We start from the raw sequence: 20,821 nt of genomic DNA on the forward strand, positions 1-20,821 counted from the left end.
GTTCTGGGTGTGGAATCTAAAGTCAAGATGGCAACAAGGCCAGGCCCCCTCCAGAGGCTGCAGGGGAGGAGCCTTCTTGCCTCTTCAGCTTTTGGTGGCTCCATGATGTCCCTAGGCTTACAATGTCAACACTCCCTCCCGACTACTGAGTCTTCCCATGCCACCCTCTCTGTGGCCTCTGTTCTACTCCACTGCCTCCCAGGACACTTGTCATTGGATTTAGTGTTCACTCTGATCCTTAGTGTTCTCATGTCAAGACTGTAACTTTTTTTTTTAGATTGTAACTTTTAATTACATCAACAAAGGCCTTTTCCCAAATATGGTCACATTTCAAGGTCCTGGCTAGAATAAGGCACTGTTATACACATTTTACAAATATGGAAACTGAGGGTCAGAAAGATGGGGTTACTCCAGATTTCAGTGTCAGACAGGGACATCTAGGGACAGACTAGATCCAGGGATATTTAGTGACCGACTGTCTCAAAGCATGCCCTCTGAAGCTTGCCATTCCCCGCCTTCTAGGTGAACGGCGTGAACATGAAGATGCCTGTGGTGCTGGATGGGGGCAGTGTTCAGGCCCTCCAGCATGGCGTAGATGTGGTAATCAAAACCAGATTTGGCCTGCAAGTATCCTATGATCTCAACAACAATGTGCGTGTCACCGTCCCCCGTAACTACTATAACTACCTGTGTGGCCTGTGTGGGGACTACAATGATGACCCCAAGAACGACTTGCAGAAGTCCGATGGCTCACAGGCAGTCAGTCCCAGTGAGCTGGGGAACTCCTGGGCAAAGGCTGTGCCAGGTTCTTTCTGCATGCCCCAGCCTGCCTGCAAACCGGGACAGGACTGCCAAGCAAAGTGCAGCCCGGCTATGGAGAAGAAGTACCATGGGGTACAGTTCTGCGGGCTGCTCAGCAGTCCCACGGGGCCACTGGCTGCCTGCCACAAGCTGCTGGACCCCCAGGATCTCTTCAAAGACTGTGTCTTTGATCTCTGTCTGAATGGTGGGAACCTGAGCATTCTCTGCAACCACATCCACAACTACGTGAGCATCTGCCAGGCAGCTGGGGGGCATGTCAAGCCATGGAGGAACAAAACTTTCTGTCGTGAGTGATGGAACACTGAGGGCTAGGGAAAGGGGACGCTTGGGGAGCAGGAGGGGTAGAACCCCAACCTCTGCCCTGGAGTCCTGACCAGCACCCCTTTCTCACAGCGATGGAGTGCCCCCCTCACAGCCACTACGCGGTCCTGGCAGACACCTGCTCCCTGGGCTGCTCGACCATCACCACACCTATTCAGTGCCTGGAAACATGCAGTGAGGGCTGCGAATGTGACTCTGACTTCCTTCAGAGCCTCACGACCTGTGTGCCCATGGAGAAATGCGGCTGCCACCACAACGGGGTCTACTATGAGGTAGGAACCCAGCCGTCCCGACAGAACCTGGGACTTCCTCCTGAACCGACCCACACTGCTCATCAGCACTATAGCCTTCACACCATGCAGCCTCCTGACTAGCTAGCTCTCTGCCCCACATCACCCTGACTGGGTCACCCGGTCCTTATCCAGTCCTGAGTTTCCCTCCTTCTGGTCTACCCTCCTCATGGCAGTGGAAAAGACCTTTCAGAATGTCACCATGGGTAGTGATGTTTTAAACTCTCCCCTGGCTCCCAAAGTCAAGATTTAACCCTTTTGTTCCATGTCTGGGCCAAGATGACTCGCCTATTGTCAGTCAGCTGGGTGGAGTCCTGCTCTGCTGAGATAAAAATCATGTAAGAAAGGAAAAGCTTTTCAAGTGACGATCCTGGCCACTTGGCATCCACAGGTGTTTGAGAGCGGCAGACAAGAGCAGGTGGCGGCCTCTAGTGTCACAGCTCTGCTTTAGACTTGGGTAACAAGACCCTTAGCTTTGAAAGTGTCACAGTGGAGGCCTAAGAGGTGGAAGGTTCCTTACCCCTGGGCAGCAGCCAGTGTTACATCCTAGGCCTGGGGCACGCAACGCTCTCTGGAACTCTTCCGGCAACCGGAGTCTGCTGTTTCTCTCCTGGCTCTATAGCCTGCCCTCTCTCCACCATGCCTTCATCCTTCCTAATTCTGCCACCCCCACCATCCTCAGCGCAGCTGTTTTCTCCCGTGCTCCAGCTGTTAAGCAGCTGGCTGCTCTGCCGCTTCCGTGGCTCAGCCCTCTGCTAGGTCAGCGGGCCTCTTCTTCGGCTGTTCAGCTTTGTGACTTTCATACCTGGGCTTGCCGACCACTCGGCTGCCACGGCCACTCCCCTGTCTCTGTTGCCACTGCCCTCTGCCGTCTGTCCTGCTGCTTTCTTTGTGTGCCGGCTCAGCCCTCAACACTGAAAAGCAAGAAGAAAAAAAGAAAAAGAAAAACCCACTCCAAAGAGGCCTTTTATCTGCCACAGGGGATGGACTGTCTCCCGGCTGACTCACTAGGCGAGCTGACCGGCATGCTTAAATTGCCTGCGCAGGGGGGGTTGCACCAATCACAACTGCCTCTTGAGCATCAGTCAATGACAGTCACTACCAGGCCACCGGGGGAAGCACTTCACCTCCAGCCTAGAAATGAGTATAGGATCATTGCGAGCTCACAGAGATCTGTGCTAGGAAAAAGTCTTGGCTAGACTGCACCTTCAGGGGCCAGGACAACGAGCTATGACCTTCTCCACAGATCCATGGAGTGCTCAAAACTACAGAGGCTGGCATGAGCTCAGTCTGGCTGGCTCGTCTGAGTGACAGTCCTTTTGCTCAAGGAGGCCACTGCAGCAGGAGAGTCCTCCAGCTGCCAAGCGGGGAACCAGATTACCTGATCCTCCAAGACCTTTGCTCAGTTGCAAAACAATGAACACTAGAAAGAGCACTTACAACAAGAAAGCAAATAATTTAACCTAACAAAATGACTATGATAGTTTTTAAGATGTATGTTTATTTTATGCCTGAGTGTTCTGTTTGCTTGTATATGTGTGCACCGTGTATGTTCCTGGTGGGTGTCAACAAAGAGGCTAGAGGAGGGCATCGGATCCTTTGGGACAGGAGTTCCAGACAATTTTGAGCCACCATGTGGGTGCTGGGAATCAAACCCAGATCCTCTGGAAGAGCAGCCAGTGTTCTTAACCACTCTGCCATTTCTCCAGCCCCAGTTTATAACAGCTGGCCAGTGTCCAACGAGAGATGTGTCCTCTCCTCTGTTCTGTGACCACAAAAAGGAAATTTTGTGTTATAGCGGCTGCTCAGTCTCTCGGCTTCCTCCTCTCCCCCACCACCACCACGGAGCTCTGCCTTAACGTGTGTGTGTGTGTGTGTGTGTGTGTGTGTGTGTGTGTGTGTGTGTGCTGAAACTCTGCCTTGTTTATAGAACTGAGAAGACTCTGAGGGCAGTACCTTCCCTGTGCTTCTCATCCCGTGAACAATAGTAATGGATGCAAATGTGTGGGGGTACTGACCACGGACCTGTCTGATGTGCACACATGAATTATACAGATAGAGATATTTCATTATGAAATTGAATGTGCAATGTCAAGAGAATAGAGCAATAGATCAGCGTGCTCACACATCACATATATGGTGAAATACATCACTGAATACCTGCATCACTCAGCTTTAACAACCGTCTTTACCCCAGTCTCGCCTCACTTTCGCCCCTTTACGGAGAGGCCTGGGTTATTGAAAAGGCGCCTCTCGACTTCCACCTGTACTTTACACATTATATTAACTCCATTGTATTGTCTTAGCTCTGCCCTGTAATTAATTACCTACAGCCTGCAAATGAAGAAAATGAGACATCAAGACATCGAGTCGTGCTGTCTAGAATTTGGAAAGAGCAATCCGCACCACACCTTTTGCTCTGGTTGCTTTGCTTTGTTTTGTGGTTTGTTTATTTTTTTGATGGCCTTGGTGTGTGGCCCTAAGTGACTCACTATGTAGTCCAGACTGGCCTCAAACTTTGTGCAATCCTCTTGCCTCAGCCTCCCTAGTGGTAAGATAATGGCACACACCGCTGTGCCTGGCTTTCTTTCTTTCCATGGACTATTTAACTCTGCTTCCAAACGGTGCATATTTTAGAATGGGTGAGTGAATAAATGAATGAGCTGGGCCTCAAAGCCATGCTGTGCCTCATTGACAATGAACCACGCTGCAAAGAGTTGCCACTTTGTGCCCCCAACCCTCTCTGTGCCTGGAACGCTGGGGACGCCAGAGTCAGCACCCCCTCTGGTTACTGATGGCATGCTCTCTGTCCCCACAGCCAGAGGAGTCAGTTCTCATTGAAAACTGCCAGCAGCAGTGTGTGTGCCACCCAGGAAAAGGCATGGTGTGCCAGGATCACAGCTGCAAGCCAGGACAGGTGTGCGAGCCCTCAGGAGGCATCCTGACCTGCGTCACCAAAGGTGCTGGGCAAGGGGGGCTGGGCTGGTGTGGGGGACACAGGTCAGGGGCTAGGAGCTAAAGGTGACATAATTTCATGGTGAGAGGTGCTGAGGGCTGTGGATTGAGGTATCAGACCTTGGACTGGGATTCCAGGAGCCAAGGGAAGAGGTCATCCAGTCTGGGTGTCAGGGAACCTTCAGGCATTTGAGGCTGTGGGAACCTCAGGGCAAGATTTCGATGATGGATGTCAAAGGCCCTGGGAGGACTGCAGGGCTGGTGAACTTTTTCTCTCAAATGCACAGTGATAATTATTTAAGTTTGCAAGCCACGTGGCCTGGAATACAACTGCTCACTGCAACACAGCTTTATTTACAACCTCAAGCACCAGGAGGTCCTATGCCTGGTTGGCCACTGGTTCACTGGATTAGGCATGGGGCTTCCAACGCCAGCATCAAGAGTCAGGGGCACTGAGAAACAGGGCACTGAGTTTCTAAGGCAGGTGCCCCCAGGGCAGAGGCAGAGACAAAATCAAGGAAGAACCTTGACTACAGGATCCCCTTCGAGCAGAAGATCATGATTTTTAGAAATACAGGTCTTGCCCCTGGTGGTGGTGGTGGTGGTTGTGGCAGCGGCGGTGGCGCCACACACCTTTAATCCCAGTACTTGGGAGGCAGAGGCAGGTGGATCTCTGTGAGTTCGAGGCCAGCCTGGTCTATAAAGTGAGTTCCAGGACAGCCATGAATGTTACACAGAGAAACCCTGTCTCAAAAAACAAAAGAACAAAAAAAAAGAAGAAAGAAAGAAAAAGAAAAGAAAAGAAAAAAGAAAGAGAAACACAGATCTCAGAAGAGACCCCCCTCATTCAAAATTGAGGACACAATTTTAACCTCACACCACCCTCCTGGAAGGCAGCCCTCTCCCGCAATGAGTAAAAAGTGGTAACTCCAGAACTGAGGGTGGGGCTGAGACACTCAGAACTGATGAGCAGGATTTCAGAGTCACCGAGGAATGGGCTGCATTGATCAGGGTCACATCGCAAGGAAGCTTAATACGGCAAATGATTTCCATGTTTAGGGCTGTGGCTCGGCGCTTGCCTAGCATGTACAGCAACCGAGCATAGCACTAGAGCCGGAGAAGGGTGCTACCAGCACTGGCTGCTATTGGGTAAGGAGACAGAAGGGACACAAGCAACAGGAGCTACATGGAGTGACCTTTCAGGGTTTCCTTCACCACATAGGAAGGCAGGCACTGGGAAGTGCCACACCCTAAGCCTCACTGTCTCAGACCTCACTGAAGAAGACATCCCTGCAGCCACTGAGTGGCAGAGGATCCTGCAAGGCTGGGCTTGCAGATGTGAACGCCCATCCCCCACCCAAGTGCTGGCGAAACTCAGCTGGAAGCAGCCACCTAGTGTGTCTGGTGACTAGCTAGAGATCCTGGTGTGTCTGGTGACTAGCTAGAGATCCTGGTGTGTCTGGTGACTAGCTAGAGATGCTGGTGTGTCTGGTGACTAGCTAGAGATGCTGGTGTGTCTGGTGACTAGCTAGAGATGCTGGTGTGTCTGGTGACTAGCTAGAGATCCTGGTGTGTCTGGTGACTAGCTAGAGATCCTGGTGTGTCTGGTGACTAGCTAGAGATCCTGGTGTGTCTGGTGACTAGCTAGAGATCCTGGTGTGTCTGGTGACTAGCTAGAGATCCCGTGTCCACCGGCCACAGGCCCCACAGCTCAGCAGCAGCCCCTGGAAGAGCAGAGCAGGTTGTCAGGACAGGGGCCCCTCCCCCGAGACTCCCTAGCGCCCTCTGCTGACAAAGCTTCCAGGCTGGATGCCTAGGCGCAGAGTGTGTATGTGTTCCCACACTAGAGACAGTATATAGTGACACTAATATGGAGCCTTGGGAATGGACGCTCTCCAAGGTAAGCCTCGGTGATGGGATTCCTAAGGCAGAACACACCACCACCCACAAATGGAACTAGCACCTCAGGCCATGAGATTTAGACTAGGGACTGAGGCAAAGTGTGAAATGTTGGGGCCCCAGACACAGAAATCTCACCAGCAAGTCCTGGGACTGAGGTCTTGAGCCTAAGAGCAGAGAGCCAGAGTCCAGAAGAAGGTGTTTGATCCCCTGGAACTGAAGCTACAGATGGCTGTGAACTTCCATGTGGATGCTATGAACCAAACCCCACGGCAACATTCAGAGCCAATATCCCTGGTGTATTCTGAGTTAGATTCAGGCATGCTTGTGGTGCGCAGCCCCTCAAGAACCTGTCTTCTGTTTCCGCAGACCCATGCCAAGGTGTGACCTGTCGGTCACAGGAAACATGCAGAGAGAAAGGTGGCAAGGGTGTGTGCGTACCCAATTATAATTCCAAGTGCTGGGTGTGGGGAGACCCTCACTATCAGTCCTTCGATGGCTTGAATGCTAACTTCCACGGGACCTGCAGCTACCTGCTGGCAGGAAGTGTCTGTCCTGGGGTCAGTGCTGAGGGGCTGACCCCGTTCACTGTCATCACCAAGCACGAGAGCCAGGGCAACCCTGCTGTGTCCAGTGTGAAGAAGGTCACTGTGACCGCCTACAACACCAGCATCGCCGTCCACAAGAAAGGGAACGGCAGAGTCCAGGTACGTTCAGTAGGGCGGTCGCTCAAGTACCCGAAAGAGGCCGGAGTTGGAATCCCAACCAACTCCAAAGTAGATTTAAAACAGATTCTGATGCCCAGTCTTGTTCCCAAGAGCTGGTGTTGACCATAATATCAGTCAGGAGGAAGCCCTTGGCAGGCGGAATGAGGAAACCAGGACAGGAAGGGCTACAGTTCAAGATAGGCTGCTCCCTTACCCCATTGAACTCCCTCTCTCCCCAGGTGAATGGCGTTCTGAAGGCCTTGCCTGTCTACCTGGCTGGTGGGCAGATTTCAGTGGTTCACGGAGGCTCCAAGGCTGTGCTGGTGACTGACTTTGGGCTTCAGGTCACCTACGACTGGAACTGGAGGGTAGAGGTCACGCTGCCCAGCAGCTACCATGGTGCAGTGTGTGGGCTCTGTGGAAACATGGACAAAAACCCCCAAAATGACCTAGTGTTCCCTAACGGCACAGTGGCACCCTCAATGCCCACCTGGGGCGGCAGCTGGCAGATTCCAGGGTGGGACCCTCTTTGCTGGAATGAATGTCAGGGTTCCTGTCCAATGTGCCCAGAGGACCGAGTGGAGATGTATGAGGGGCCTGGCTACTGTGGACCTCTGGCTCCTGGCACAGTGGGCCCCTTCGCCAGCTGCCATGCCCATGTGCCTCCTGAAAGTTTCTTCAAGGGCTGTGTGCTGGATGTCTGTCTGGGCGGTGGCATCAAGGACATACTTTGCCAGGCACTGGCTGCATATGCTGCTGCCTGCCAGGCTGCTGGCATCAAAATCAAGGACTGGAGGACTCAGGCAGGCTGTGGTAAGTGATGGGGACCAGGGAAAGGGCTGGGCTGGCTCCACTCCCACCGTTTGGGGTCTTTCTGCTGGCTTCTGCTTGTCTCTGTCTCCCGGCTGTCTCTGTCTGTGTCCCCAGTTCATCTCTCTCTCCATCTCACTCCATCTGCTCTACTTTGTCCCAGCTTCCCTCCCTGACGGTCCCCTTCTGTCTCTGTTGATGTCTTTCCCACTCCATCCCCAGAGACCACTCCAACACCATTCTTCATTTCTCTCTCTCCCTTCATCTATCCACAGAGATCGCCTGTCCTGACAACAGCCACTATGAGCTCTGTGGCCCACCCTGCCCAGCCAGCTGCCCACCCCCTGCACGCCACACAACTCCAGCTGCGTGTGACGGGCCCTGTGTGGAGGGGTGCCAGTGTGACCAGGGCTTTGTGTTGAGTGCAAAGCAGTGTGTTCCCCTGGACGGTGGCTGTGGCTGCTGGGCCAACGGCACATACTATGAACCAGGCACTGAGTTTTGGACTGATGCCACCTGCTCTAAGAGGTGTCACTGTGGACCTGGAGGTGAATCCCTGGTCTGCACATCTGCCAGCTGTGGGCTGGGCGAGGAGTGTGCCTTGTTGCCCTCTGGCCAGCTCGGCTGCCAACCTACAAGCACAGCTGAGTGCCAAGCCTGGGGTGATCCCCATTACATCACTCTAGATGGGCACCGGTTTGACTTCCAAGGCACCTGCGAGTACCTGCTGAGCGCACCCTGCCATGTGCCACCCACTGGGACTGAATTCTTCAGTGTCACTGTGATTAATGAGCACAGGGGCAGCCAGGCTGTCAGCTACACCCGCACTGTCACTCTGAACATCTATGGCCTCAGCCTGACCCTTAGCGCCCGCTGGCCCAGGCAGCTGCAGGTGAGTGGGCTGTGGTCCAGGAGCCTCTGCTGTACAGGAGAGAAGGAGGGATGGGCCATTCCCCAAATCACCTTCCCCAGCCTGTGGGAGCAGGGAGGCTGGAAGCAGTGTCTTCCCCAGGCTCCGCCTTCCATTATCCCTCTGTAGGGGGACTGTCAAAAGTGCCTACTTGACCGGAGCATAGAGTGCAAATGTCACTAGTCTCTTTGCTATTGTTATAACCCGTGGTCACGTGCTTAAGATCCCTGATACTGAATGGTGCGGACGGGATTGGAACCTGTGTAGACCGGTCTCAACTCACTTCTCCCGCCCACATCCACAGGTGAATGAAGAGATGATGATGCTGCCTTTCCAGCTGGATTCACGACTGTTCGCTTATCTGAGTGGCATAGGCTTGGTGGTGAACACCACCGTGGGGCTCTCCCTGGCTTTTGATGGCGACAGCTTCGTGCGCTTGCGAGTGCCTGCAGCCTATGCAGGCGCCCTCTGTGGCCTGTGCGGGAACTACAACAAAAATCCCAAGGATGACCTGACCGCAGTTGGGAAACCTGAGGGCTGGAAGGTGGGAGGAACCCTAAACTGTGACCAGTGCGTGGCTGGGCCTTGCCCACAGCCCTGCACACCTGAGCAACAGGAACCCTTCCGTGGCCCCGACGCCTGTGGCATAATCTCGTCCCCCGAAGGCCCGCTGGCACCCTGCCACAGCCTCGTGCCGCCCACACAGTACTTCGAGGCTTGCTTGATGGATGCCTGCCAGGTTCAGGGCCATCCAGGAGGCCTCTGTCCTGCCATCGCCGCCTATGTGGCGGCTTGTCAGGATTCTAGGGCCCAACTTGGAGAGTGGAGGAAGCCAGACTTCTGTCGTGAGTACTGACCCGTGCAGCTCCCCACAAACAGGGTCTCCCCCAACCCTTCCCAGGGGCTCTAAGACAAGGGTCCTGGTGCTTCAGGGGAGCTCAAGGCCCATCCCCACCACCTGCTGTCAGAGATGCACCCTGGCCCTGATACTGAAAAACACCAATGGGCAGGGAAGGACCTAGCTACACACCCAGAGTCGCAAAGGCTGGGCGCAGACCCCTCTGGGAGCTTCCTTTTGCTAGTGGACTTGGATAGGACCCAGTGAGAGTTACTCAGTAAGAAACCCTGTCAGAGGCCAGGTGAGTCACACCCCTGGACCATCTCCCACAGTTAGACACACAGAAGTGGTCAGTAGTAGGAGATGCTACACTGCCTGGCACACGCTGGTCAGACATCGGACACCCTCAGCTGGAATCAGGACCTGTCCCTGGCAGATCCAAGCAGACTGAATCAGGAGGGTGTGGGGCAGCTCCTTCAGGCACATCTGCTGGGTCAGGTCCACCCTGTGAGTGTCAGCCACTCACGCACACACTGGCAGAGTCGCACCCTGAAACGGAGGATATCCGAGGGACCAGCGGGTGCTCCGGTCCTGTCCGCACGTCTTCACTCTCTTCAGTCAGGATGACTGATCTCCCACACACCGGGGCCCCCATCAGGCACTCACCGACATTGCCTAGTGGGTTCTAGTGTGCTCTGGTCAGACACATGCCGTCTATCCCCCAGACAGTCACTTGTAGAAGTACTTGTCAGGATGACACGCCCTTCTCACACCCCCCACCTGAGGTCCCAAGTCAGTGTCCCTGCCATGTGCTCTATATCGGGGAAATTATTAAGGCCACTCCACGTAGTTAAAAGGGAGGTTTATTTAGTGGGTAACTTACAAATGAAGGGATAGGTAGGTTGCAGGGTCTGGGAAAGACATAGCGCAGTCCGGCAGTGTTCTCTAGAGAACTCTGCTCGGTCGACCTCCAGCGTCCAGGGTCCAGGAACCAAGAGGGGCGGTGCATCCGGATCTCGGGTCTTCAGGGCCCTCTCTTGGCCCCGCCTTGTAGGTGTGATCGTTATCGAAGCCTCAATGGGGTTGGGACTTCCAGACCAAGGCTGGACTGGCTGCCCACTACAGCTCTACATCAAGTCCCATGCCAAGCCACCGGCTGACTCAGCTCTTCTTACACACAAGCCCTTCCGGTCCCTCCATTGCCTCTGCCTGACTCTCCTTTTTCTGTCCCACAGCTCTCCAGTGTCCTGCCAACAGCCACTACCAGCTCTGTGGGGACTCCTGCCCTGTGAGTTGCCCGAGCCTCTTGCCCCCAGAGGGCTGTGAAACCACCTGCCGTGAGGGCTGTGTCTGTGATTCTGGCTTTGTGCTCAGTGGTGACACCTGTGTGCCCGTGGGCCAGTGTGGCTGCCTCCACAATGGACGCTACTACCTGCTAGGTGCCACATTCTACCCAGGCCCTGAGTGTGAGCGGCTCTGTGGGTGTGGGCCAGGTGGCCAGGTCAGCTGCCAGATAGAGTCCTGTGGCATCCATGAGGAGTGCCAGATAGTGGACGGCATCCATGCCTGCCATCCCAAAAGTTTTAAATCAGTGCTGGTCCTTAATGGCATTCATTATGTCACCCTTGATGGACGGGTGTATGACCTTTATGGCTCTTGCTCCTACGTCTTGGCACAAGTCTGTTACCCGAAACCTGGACTGAAGGAGTTTTCCATTGTGCTTGAGAAGAACTTGGCAGGTGAACCCCAACGTGTGGTGGTTACAGTGGACGGCCAGGATGTGGTCCTGGCTAAAGGGCCACAGGTGAGTGGACACAAACCTATCCAGAGTTCTGGTAGGGACACAGGCCCATATATGGGGTCATCTAGAGTCATGCCCTACTTTGGAGGGCCTTGGGGGACACTGACCAACTTGAGCGTCTTGAGAGCACCACAGAACCTGGTATTGGGGAAATGAAGGTCCCACCCTGAAACCCACTGGAAATATGGCTCTATCCCTTCCCTGGGAGCCTAAATACACTCCAGCTAAAAGGACCTAGCTCTACCATGAGGGTTTAAGAGGGACGACTTCCTACAGCAGAACAGGAAGGGCTGTCCTTTAAAGTGACATGCTCTCTCCCTCCAGGTGACTGTGGAGAGTGAAGCTGTGACCCTGCCCGTGGTCATAGGCTCCATGTATGTAACTGTTGAAGGCCGAAACATGTTTCTTCAGACGAAATGGGGCCTGAAGCTTCTCTTTGATGGTGATGCCCACATCCTCATGGTCATCCCTAGTCCCTTCTATGGACGGATCTGCGGCCTCTGTGGGAACTTCAATGGGAACCAAAGCGATGACTTTGTGCTGCCCAGTGGCACCTTGGCCCCTAACGTAGAGGCCTTTGGAGCTGCATGGAGGGCTCCCGGCTCCTCTCTGGGCTGTGGTGAAGGCTGTGGGCCCCAAGGCTGCCCTGTGTGCTTGGCAGAGAAGAGAGAAGCATATGAGAAAAATGAAGCCTGTGGACAGATCAGTAATCCCCAAGGCCCCTTCAAAGACTGCCACCAGGTTCTGAGTCCCTTGGAATACTTCCGCCAATGTGTATTTAATATGTGTGCCCATAAGAGAAAACAAGTATACCTCTGTCGTAGCCTGGCAGCCTACACTGCAGCCTGCCAGGCAGTTGGTGCAACCGTGAAGCCCTGGAGGACAGACAGCTTCTGCCGTGAGTGTCTGTGGGCCCCTCGTGGGACCTCCTAGGCCCTGGAGAAATCCCTGCCCGTGACTGGGCCTCCTCTAACCCTGCTCCAGCATCCTCTGTGCCTTCCCCCATTTACTTGCGGCTCTGGGGTCTCAGACTCCAGTCAAGAGTCCACCCTCCCCAGACCTCCCATCCACCTCTTCCCAGAGCTGTTCCCAGCTCTTTCTGCAGTGACCTGGAAGGGGGCTGATGGATTGAGTGTCCTGAGTCTGTGGCTCACTGACCCCTCCCTCAGATGGAGCAGCCTCACTTGTGTTCAGTGCAAGTCCATGGACAATAGATCCCTAATCCAAGATAATAGACCTCTTTCCAAATTACAGGTAGGAACAGGTCCCCTCAGACACCCAGTGCCAAAACAATGGTCCCTGGTGCTCCACCGAAGAGCCTCTTCTTCAGTCTCCTAGGCGGGATCGAGACCTGGGTCGTCACCTACCCAACGGCACTGAAACAGCCCGGGGTTGGCCGTCTCTAGCTCAATCAGTAGGCTAGGCCCAGGCACCCTGTGCTCTCTGGACGTGTACCCTGGTGGTCCTTAACGTCTCTGTAGCTGCTGTGTCTCCAACTGAAATCAGACTTCCCTCCAAGCCTGATCCTCCTCTCCTGCCCCAGTGGCCCTGTGGTGACGAAAGCCATGCCAGCCCTCAATGCTGGAACCCAGCGCCTCATCTTTGACAGCTCCGTGTCTTTCACTTATTCTTGTCTTTCTCTTGCCCCATTCTCAAATTTATTCTTGCGCCATCCCAATCCTTTGCTTGCACCTCCCGTCTAACTTAGATACTCTGCCTGCTTCCCACCACCCCAGCTCACCACTATCTGAGCTCCCCATTTCAGTCTGACCTGCCTGAGCCTCCCAATGCCATCGGAGGTTTCTGCCCCACATCCCCAGCCCATCCTGACAACCTGCTTGCCCACTCCATCCTACCCTCACCCTCTTCCTGACCTCCCCATCCCATCCCTTTCTTACAGCTGATTCCCTGAATCCACGCCCAGCCTTCCTCCGTGCCTTCCCATCCTCCCCCAGCATTCCGTTCTCCAGGCCTGGCTGTGTCTCACATTTCTTGTCTTCACAGACCCCTCTGACTGTTCTCCTGCAATGCAAACCTGCATGTGTAAACCTGGATGTGAGCTTTGTAAGACAGGGCTGGGGACCGCGTCGTTCCCATCTTCAGCACCATCCTGGCCAGGGCTAGGAGTTCAGTAAGCCGGGTTAGTCAGTGTCCTGCAGCAGGTGTGACCTACCTTGCCTCCTCTTCCTCCAGCTCTCCGGTGTCCCGACCACAGCCACTACTCTGTGTGCATGAGCTCCTGCCAGGGCTCCTGCGCTGCCCTCTCTGGCCTCACCCAATGCACCACTCGCTGCTTTGAAGGATGTGAGTGTGACAATCACTACCTGCTCTCCCAGGGTGTGTGCATTCCTGCCCACGACTGCGGCTGCACCTACAATGGCCAATATATGCCGGTGAGCAGGGATCCAAGCAGGCAGTGGGGGTGGAGGAGCTGGAGGGACATTCAGAGCTGCTGTGCTCTGGGTTTCTCTTCGGGGATTGGGACACCGGAGGCCACCACCTGTTCCCAGCTGCGTCTGCAGTGCTAAGTCACCCCAGACTCGGCAGGTGACTCTTGGCAAGAGAGCTTAAGTTGCCCACAGCTCTGGAGGCCAGGAGTCAAGGACCAGCTCACGGCACTAAAGTCGAAGCACTGGAAAGCTGACACTGTCTAAGAGGTCACGGAGGGAAATCTCTGCCTTGTGTCTCCCACCCTCTGGCGGCCTCGGTCATTCCTTGGCTTGGCCACACCACTCCAATCTCTGCCATCGCTTCTCTGGGTGACCTGACATCTCCCTGTATAGTTCTTTCATGAGTGCTCGTGGGATTCCCCACCTAGATGATCAGGATTAATTCCCCATCTAAACAGCATTAATCACACTGCAAACACACGTTTCCGTTTAAGCAGCATGCTTGGTCCCAGGACTTGGGAATTGCTGTCTTTGGTGCGGGGGCATTCCTCCACTACCTTCCCTCTCTGAACTTCTTCACCTGCAGAGTGGTTGAGTCAGCATCCTGGCTCCATAGACATTTGATGCTCAGGACAGCTGGTACCCAGTGAGCATAGGCCTCATCCTCCCATCATCGCATTCAGCAAACAGAAGTTATAATAGTGCAGTGGGCGGCTCAGCTACCAATCAGTCAACAGTGTGCTCTGGGATTTAAGAGTTAATTTATCCTTGCTGATGCTTTTTGAAAGCTCTTTGTGTGACTAAGTGTGTTTGACATGTTAATTTGTCTTGGGATCATGACAGTCTGAGACAGGTTTCCAACAAAGGTTGTGCAATAGAGAAGGCATCCCAAAGCTGCTCCTCAGCCTCGGGGCTAACCTGAGCAAGTGGAACCAAATTTCTGCCCCTTCCTTCGGGTCTCACTGCCTACTGGAAGCCATCCAGGATCGCCCAGGTTAGGTCTGCAGCCTAACCTAACTCCTTGGGCTTTCATCTGCTTCCCAGTCTGACCCGATTTTTGTCTCCCTCATTCCATTCCTACACCTCCCCTCCTATCCCCAGGTTTCTGAGCCTTCCCATCTCATCCCTGACCTCTGCACTGTTAAACCCTTTTGGATTTGTAAAGCCGGCATCCAGAGGAAAATCCACAGAGAGATACAAATGTGCGAGTCCTTGGAATACAGGTGGGACACTCAGCTCACTCAATCTCAGTTCACATCAGTGGAATCCAATCACCCTGGATGCAAAATATTGGGGAAAATGACAGCTGTCCTGATCATATATAGAATTTTATTCTCATGCTCTCCTAGTCAGCACCACACTGTTTATGTAGCATCCGCATTGTATTGGGCATGGTTAAGGTGTACAGTAGGATGTGGTGTGTTACGTGCAAGAACAAGAACACCACCATATAGAGTGGATTTAGCATCCTCCAACGCGGTACCTTCAGGAGCTTCTGGACCAAAGGACCCCTCTGTTGTGAGAACTGCACTGATTTTTTTTTCTTGCCAAGTTTTCATAGTTTTATGTGTGTGTGTGTGTGTGTTTTTTTAAACTTTTGTTCTTTTAAATAATCAATCTTCAGAACAAGTGTAAGTGTGTGTTGGGGGTGGCACCCCCCTTTCCTGAGGCTCTGCCACTGATGCCATGCTTGCCCCACCAGCTTCTCTTGGGAGTGTGTGCCTGTTGCTTCCTATAAACCATCTGAGACTCTTGCAAACATGGCGGCTCCCTTACCCCTAAGTCATTAAGCATGGGTGCTGTGAGACTAAGGAAATCGATCACGTGGCCGATGATAATGATCAAAACCAGGAAATTCCCAGTTACTCAATACCATTATCAGTTGACTTCACCCAGATTTCACCAGTTATTCCAATACAAGCATCTGTAATCATTGCCTTCTCTGACCCAGGGCCCCTGAGGAGGCAGACGCTGTGTTCTGTCCATAAAATCTGATGACCTCTCCAGGAGGGGTATGGCAAGAATGAGGCTTGGGGACGGAGCCCAGGGCAAGGGGTTAAGGGTCCTAGGTCTGAGAAAGCAAAAAACAGGAGAAGATGATCAGAAAAGAGACACCCAGTCAGGGAAAGCCATTTGCTCCAGGCCATGGACTCTGGGGACTGAGATGTCCCAGCATCCACCTTATCTCCTCCAGTAAGTTTTTTCTGTGTTATAGTAATAAATATCTTCATGTAATTAATATGTTACTATATCACTACAGAACATAATAGATTAAAACAATGACCGCTTTTATGTCCTCTGAGCTTGTTTGCCACCTAACAGGACAGCACAGGGTGCTACTGTAGGCCACTAGCTTTTTGTTACTGCAAGACAATGCCTAGGGAGGACTCTCTATGGGTAAAGGAGGTTTGTGTAGCTCACAGCTTTGGAGACAGAAGTCCAAAGCTCATGGTGCAGGCTCTGGGTAGGCTCCCCGGTTGTATGTTGTCGTCATGGAAGCAGTTGTATGTTTCTGTCAACATGTAGTCTCTCTCCTTAAAAAGCCATAAGATGTCTATCAGGGATCCGCCATCTTAGAGACTTGATCTATAGTCAGCTTCCCAAGGCCGATCTTCTATTTCTTACTTGAGAGTCAAGGACTGTAATAAGATACTATCATCATTTCATCCTGAGTACTTTGTCCCTTCCCTTCTCATTCAGCGTTGCCAGGGAGAATGGGTTCTTTCTTTACAAAACTTAGTCATGTGTACTGTCCTTACAGCTTTGTCTCACTGGTTTCTGAGCCTGAATCTGCACAGCCAAACTCCTGCCAAACCAATAACAAACAAAAGGAATTTCTGTTTTTGAGACAGGGTCTTACTATGTAGTCCTGACTGTCCTGGAGCTCACTATATAGACCAGGCTGGCCTCGAACTCACAGAGATCCGCCTGCCTCTGCCTCCCGAGTGCTGGGATTAAAGGTGTGCGCCACAAGGCCCAGCCCCAGTCATTTTCCCCCTACAATGACTATGTCTTCATGTTTGTATGCATTTGAAAGGAGTGTATCCTTCTAGTAGATCAATCAAATCTCACCCAGCCCCCTTGTGGCTGGTTTGCTCATAACACACATCACCCCCGCTTTTCTTTTGTTCCAGACACTATCATGTCCTAGATTCCCTTGCAGTTATAATGCTCACATGTCATAGGCTAATAAGAGTTTTTCAAGAGCTTCTAGGATCATTCACTTTCCCAACTTAACCAGAGTCCCAACTTCTGAACTCCAGAGTTGGATGAAGTCTCCAACCACTTCATACCATTAATACAAAACCTTGAGGACCACAGTCCTGCACAGTTCAGGAGAACAGGCTTTATTCAAGCCATGGCAAGCGGCCTGAGCTGGGATCACTGTCCTCACCACGTGGTGACTCATCCCCCAATGGATTAGCCCAGGCTTGTTCTCACAGTAACGGCACAGTCTGAGATAGGGTGGTGATGGGGCGGACTGCCAAGGCTCTTCAGTCAAAACATGAGCTTGGCACAGTGTTGTTTGAATCTTAAATGGTCTTTTAATTTAAAACAAACAAACAAAAAAAAAAAAAACCAGAGCCAGATATCAGGGTGAAAGCTGAAAGATCACAGAAAGAGAACAGGCAGCCACTAGTTTTTACCTGTACGAAATCTTCAGCCTAAACCGAGTAAGTTCCTGTTTCCTCACGACTTATATACCTTTCTCTGCCCTGCCATATTACTTCCTGGGATTAAAGGCGTGTGTGTTTCCCAAGCAAAGGCATGAGATCTCAAGTGCTGGGATTAAAGGTGTGTGCCACCACTGTCTGGCCTCTATGTCTAATCTAGTGGCTGGATCTGTCCTCTGATCCTCAGGCAAATTTATTAGGGTACACCTAATATATCACCACAGCACAGCCTGGCCTCTGCTATGTTTTACTGACAAATCAGTCTGAGGGTCATTGACACTCCACCATTGGGTAGAGGACACACACACCATTTCTCATTAGGAGCTTCGACAGGTTCCCCACGCGAATGCACATAATCCACCCTTTCTGTGGACAGGTGAACACCTCACGGATGACCTCAGACTGCACCAAGCGCTGTTCCTGCTCCACAAGAACCGGCCTGACATGCCGAGCAGCTGGCTGCCCGTCTGGCCACGTCTGTGAGATCCGAGCAGGAGTCCGGGATTGTTGGCCAGCCAAAGGTCTCTGCTCCATCTCTGTGGAGGCCAACCTCACCACCTTCGATGGGGCTCGCAATGCTATCAGCTCCCCTGGTGTCTATGAGCTTTCTTCTCGATGCCCGGGACTCCAGAAGACTGTGCCCTGGTACCGAGTGGTTGCTGATGTCCAGCCTCGCCATGGCAATGACAAGGTCATAGGCAAGGTCCACGTCTTCTTCAAGAATGGAATGGTGACTGTGACCCAAAGCAAGGGCGTGTGGGTAAGCCTGGGCACAGAAGGCAGGGATGTGTTCCCTGGGCTTTCCTTCTTCCTGTCACAGTGGCCAACATCCTGGCTACCCAGTGGCCTTGCGGTCTGTCTCCTTCATCCAGGTCTCTACTCTTCTTTCTGGATTTGTACCTGTCTCTATAGGTCAGCCTGGTCTCCTTGGCCTGAGTTCTTACATTCGAGTAACAGCACAGCTTTGCTGCTGGTCTTAATCAAGCCTCCACTGGTTACCAGTGACAGGAAACCAAATGCCTCAGGGGAAACAAATGGATTGGCTCCATATCTGGGAAACCCAGAGACAGCCCCAGACACCCCAGCGACACTGTCAGGAGTTTACACCTCGTCCCTGAAGTCAATGTCTATTTCTAATTTTTGTTTTGTTTTGTTTTGATTTTTCGAGACAGGGTTTCTCTGTGTAGCCTTGCACCTTTCCTGGAACTCACTCTGTAGCCCAGGCTGGCCTCAGACTCACAGAGATCTGCTGCCTCTGCCTCCTGAGTGCTGGGATTAAAGGCATGTGCCACCACCACCCAGTTTATTTCTAAATTTTTTTAAGACCAGATACAGGTATCTGTGTATCCCTGGCTGTCCTATGTAGATCAGACTGGCCTTGAACTCACAGAGATCCACCTGTGTCTACCTCCTGAGTGCTGGGATTAAAGAGGAGTGTCCCTATGCCTGGTTTTCAACTTCATTCCTAGACAGTTTTGTTTCCATGAAGGGATGTGCCTGCCACCTGCCTCAGCCTGACCACCTCTGCAGAAACAGATCCAACACAAGCTCCAGGACTGCATCTCACTGAGCTAGCCTGGACTGCCTGCATGTTCTAGTCTCAGGGTGGGATGCTATGATTTGCCAATCATATCACATGAAGTGTCGGGATTCCCCAAGTTAATTTCCAGGCTCCATGGTCCCCTCTAAGAACTCAGTCCCTGGTTGTACTGATAGCCGAGAAAGACGACAATGAGAGGATGTGAACAAACACTGCAACGGGGAAGAGGTGGCCTAGTTCATTCTGAAACTAGAACCTGAGGAGCAACTCCAGATTTGCTCAGTTGCTTACTTATCTATCTGATCCAAGGAGCTCTTCCCCCAGCTTAGAATATTGTAAGAATCCATTGATCCATCATTCTGTCCACTGACAACTTAAATACTAAACAAAGAGATTCTGAAAATATTAGTAAGTTAATTGGGGAGTCACACTGCAATGGGCATGAGCATGCAGTGAGCTGTGTGTGGACACTCATCTCCAGCTGTCTTCCCACCTGTCCATCTCTCCATGTGACCCTCCTCTCCAGGACCCATCCCTTCCAGCACCTGTCCCTGCCACTTCGCTTTGTTATTGTGCATGAAGACTCAGCTATTGTCACCCAAGTCTCACGGTTCCATTTCCCCTCCCCCTACACCAGGTGAATGGTCTCCGAGTGGATCCCCCAGCTAACGTGTTGACCTCTGTGTCTGTGAGTAAGATGCCCGATGGCTCCATGCTCATCCATCAGAAGGCAGGGGTCCAGGTCCGGCTTGGAATCAATGGGCAGCTGGATGTGATGGTTGGAGATGACCATGCAGCCCTGCTGTGTGGGGCCTGTGGAAACTTTGATGGGGACCAGAAAAATGATGTGCATAAATATCAGGGGAAGACACTGATGGACAAGTGGAAAGCACAGGACTTCTCCTCGTGGTGAGGATGGAGAATGGAAACCAGACTGGGGAAGAGGTGGTGTGGGTGGGTGCTCGGTCTGCAGCGTGAAGTGCTAAATGTCTGTCTCTTGCAGTTCCAACTGATCAGTCATCACTGGCAACGGACACTTCAAGACCTGCCTCTTCCAGAAGTTCCAGTGACTGAAGGATGTCCTGTGTGTCCCCTCCCTGTCCCTGCCCTTTGTTGAGCCACTAAGGCCAAATCTGGAAGCATTGAGTAAATATCTAGACCCAAGTTGCATGCCAGTGTGTCTGCCTCCTGCTGTCTCCAACTTCCTCCCCACTGTGGGAGACATGGATGATGATGAGTCTTAGGAGAGGACAGGTAGCTGCAGTGTGGGTGCCCGGGCAGACGAAGAAGCAGATGGCCAGAGTGGGGGAAAGCATTGGGGAGAGTCACAGAGACAGATGATTAGAGGAGTGGATGGATGAGATGATGGATGACTGGATGGGGGAGACCTGGAAGGGGGAGAGAAAGACACATCTTGGCTTTACCATTGACAAGTCTGGTGAGTTGCCTGGTTCCTCTCTGACTCGGTTTCATCACCTTTAAATAGAACAAAGGCTGGTATAAAGTTCGAGTGAGGATTTACTATAGGAATCCCCCAGCAAGAAAAATTTGAACAGAGATGATACTAGGAAAACGAACCAATTATTTTCTGTTGCTGTGTGTCTTAGTTAGGGTTACTATCACTATGAAGAGACACCATGACCACGGCAACTCTTATAAAGGAAACATTTAATTGTGGTGGCTGGCTTACAGTTCAGAGGTTCAGTCCATCATGGCGGAGAGCGTGGCGGCATGCAGGCAGACATGGTGCTGGAGAAGTGTCCTACATCTTGCTGGCAACAGGAAATCAACTGACAGCCAAACTGTGTGGTATCCTAAGTATAGAAAGCTTCAAAGCCCACCTTCACAGTGACACACTTCCTTC

General features: G+C 52.4%; 1 protein-coding gene across 1 annotated transcript in view; it reads left to right on the forward strand.

Moving 5' to 3' along the window:
* LOC143273984 (IgGFc-binding protein-like) overlaps window positions 1-20,127 on the forward strand; it is a 47,545-nt gene extending 27,418 nt beyond the window's left edge. Inside the window, exons 7-19 of the mRNA XM_076574924.1 lie at window positions 523-1,108; window positions 1,216-1,415; window positions 4,252-4,393; window positions 6,657-6,994; window positions 7,234-7,807; window positions 8,080-8,696; window positions 9,019-9,559; window positions 10,788-11,356; window positions 11,678-12,251; window positions 13,547-13,746; window positions 17,794-18,177; window positions 19,595-19,866; window positions 19,961-20,127. Coding sequence (XP_076431039.1) covers window positions 523-1,108; window positions 1,216-1,415; window positions 4,252-4,393; window positions 6,657-6,994; window positions 7,234-7,807; window positions 8,080-8,696; window positions 9,019-9,559; window positions 10,788-11,356; window positions 11,678-12,251; window positions 13,547-13,746; window positions 17,794-18,177; window positions 19,595-19,866; window positions 19,961-19,970 — 5,007 coding nt within the window. The 3' untranslated portion in view covers window positions 19,971-20,127. The remainder of the gene's footprint in view (window positions 1-522; window positions 1,109-1,215; window positions 1,416-4,251; window positions 4,394-6,656; window positions 6,995-7,233; window positions 7,808-8,079; window positions 8,697-9,018; window positions 9,560-10,787; window positions 11,357-11,677; window positions 12,252-13,546; window positions 13,747-17,793; window positions 18,178-19,594; window positions 19,867-19,960) is intronic.
* Window positions 20,128-20,821: the final 694 nt, after the last annotated feature.

This window comes from Peromyscus maniculatus, chromosome 1 (genome assembly GCF_049852395.1).
Source record: "Peromyscus maniculatus bairdii isolate BWxNUB_F1_BW_parent chromosome 1, HU_Pman_BW_mat_3.1, whole genome shotgun sequence".
NCBI lineage: Eukaryota > Metazoa > Chordata > Mammalia > Rodentia > Cricetidae > Peromyscus > Peromyscus maniculatus.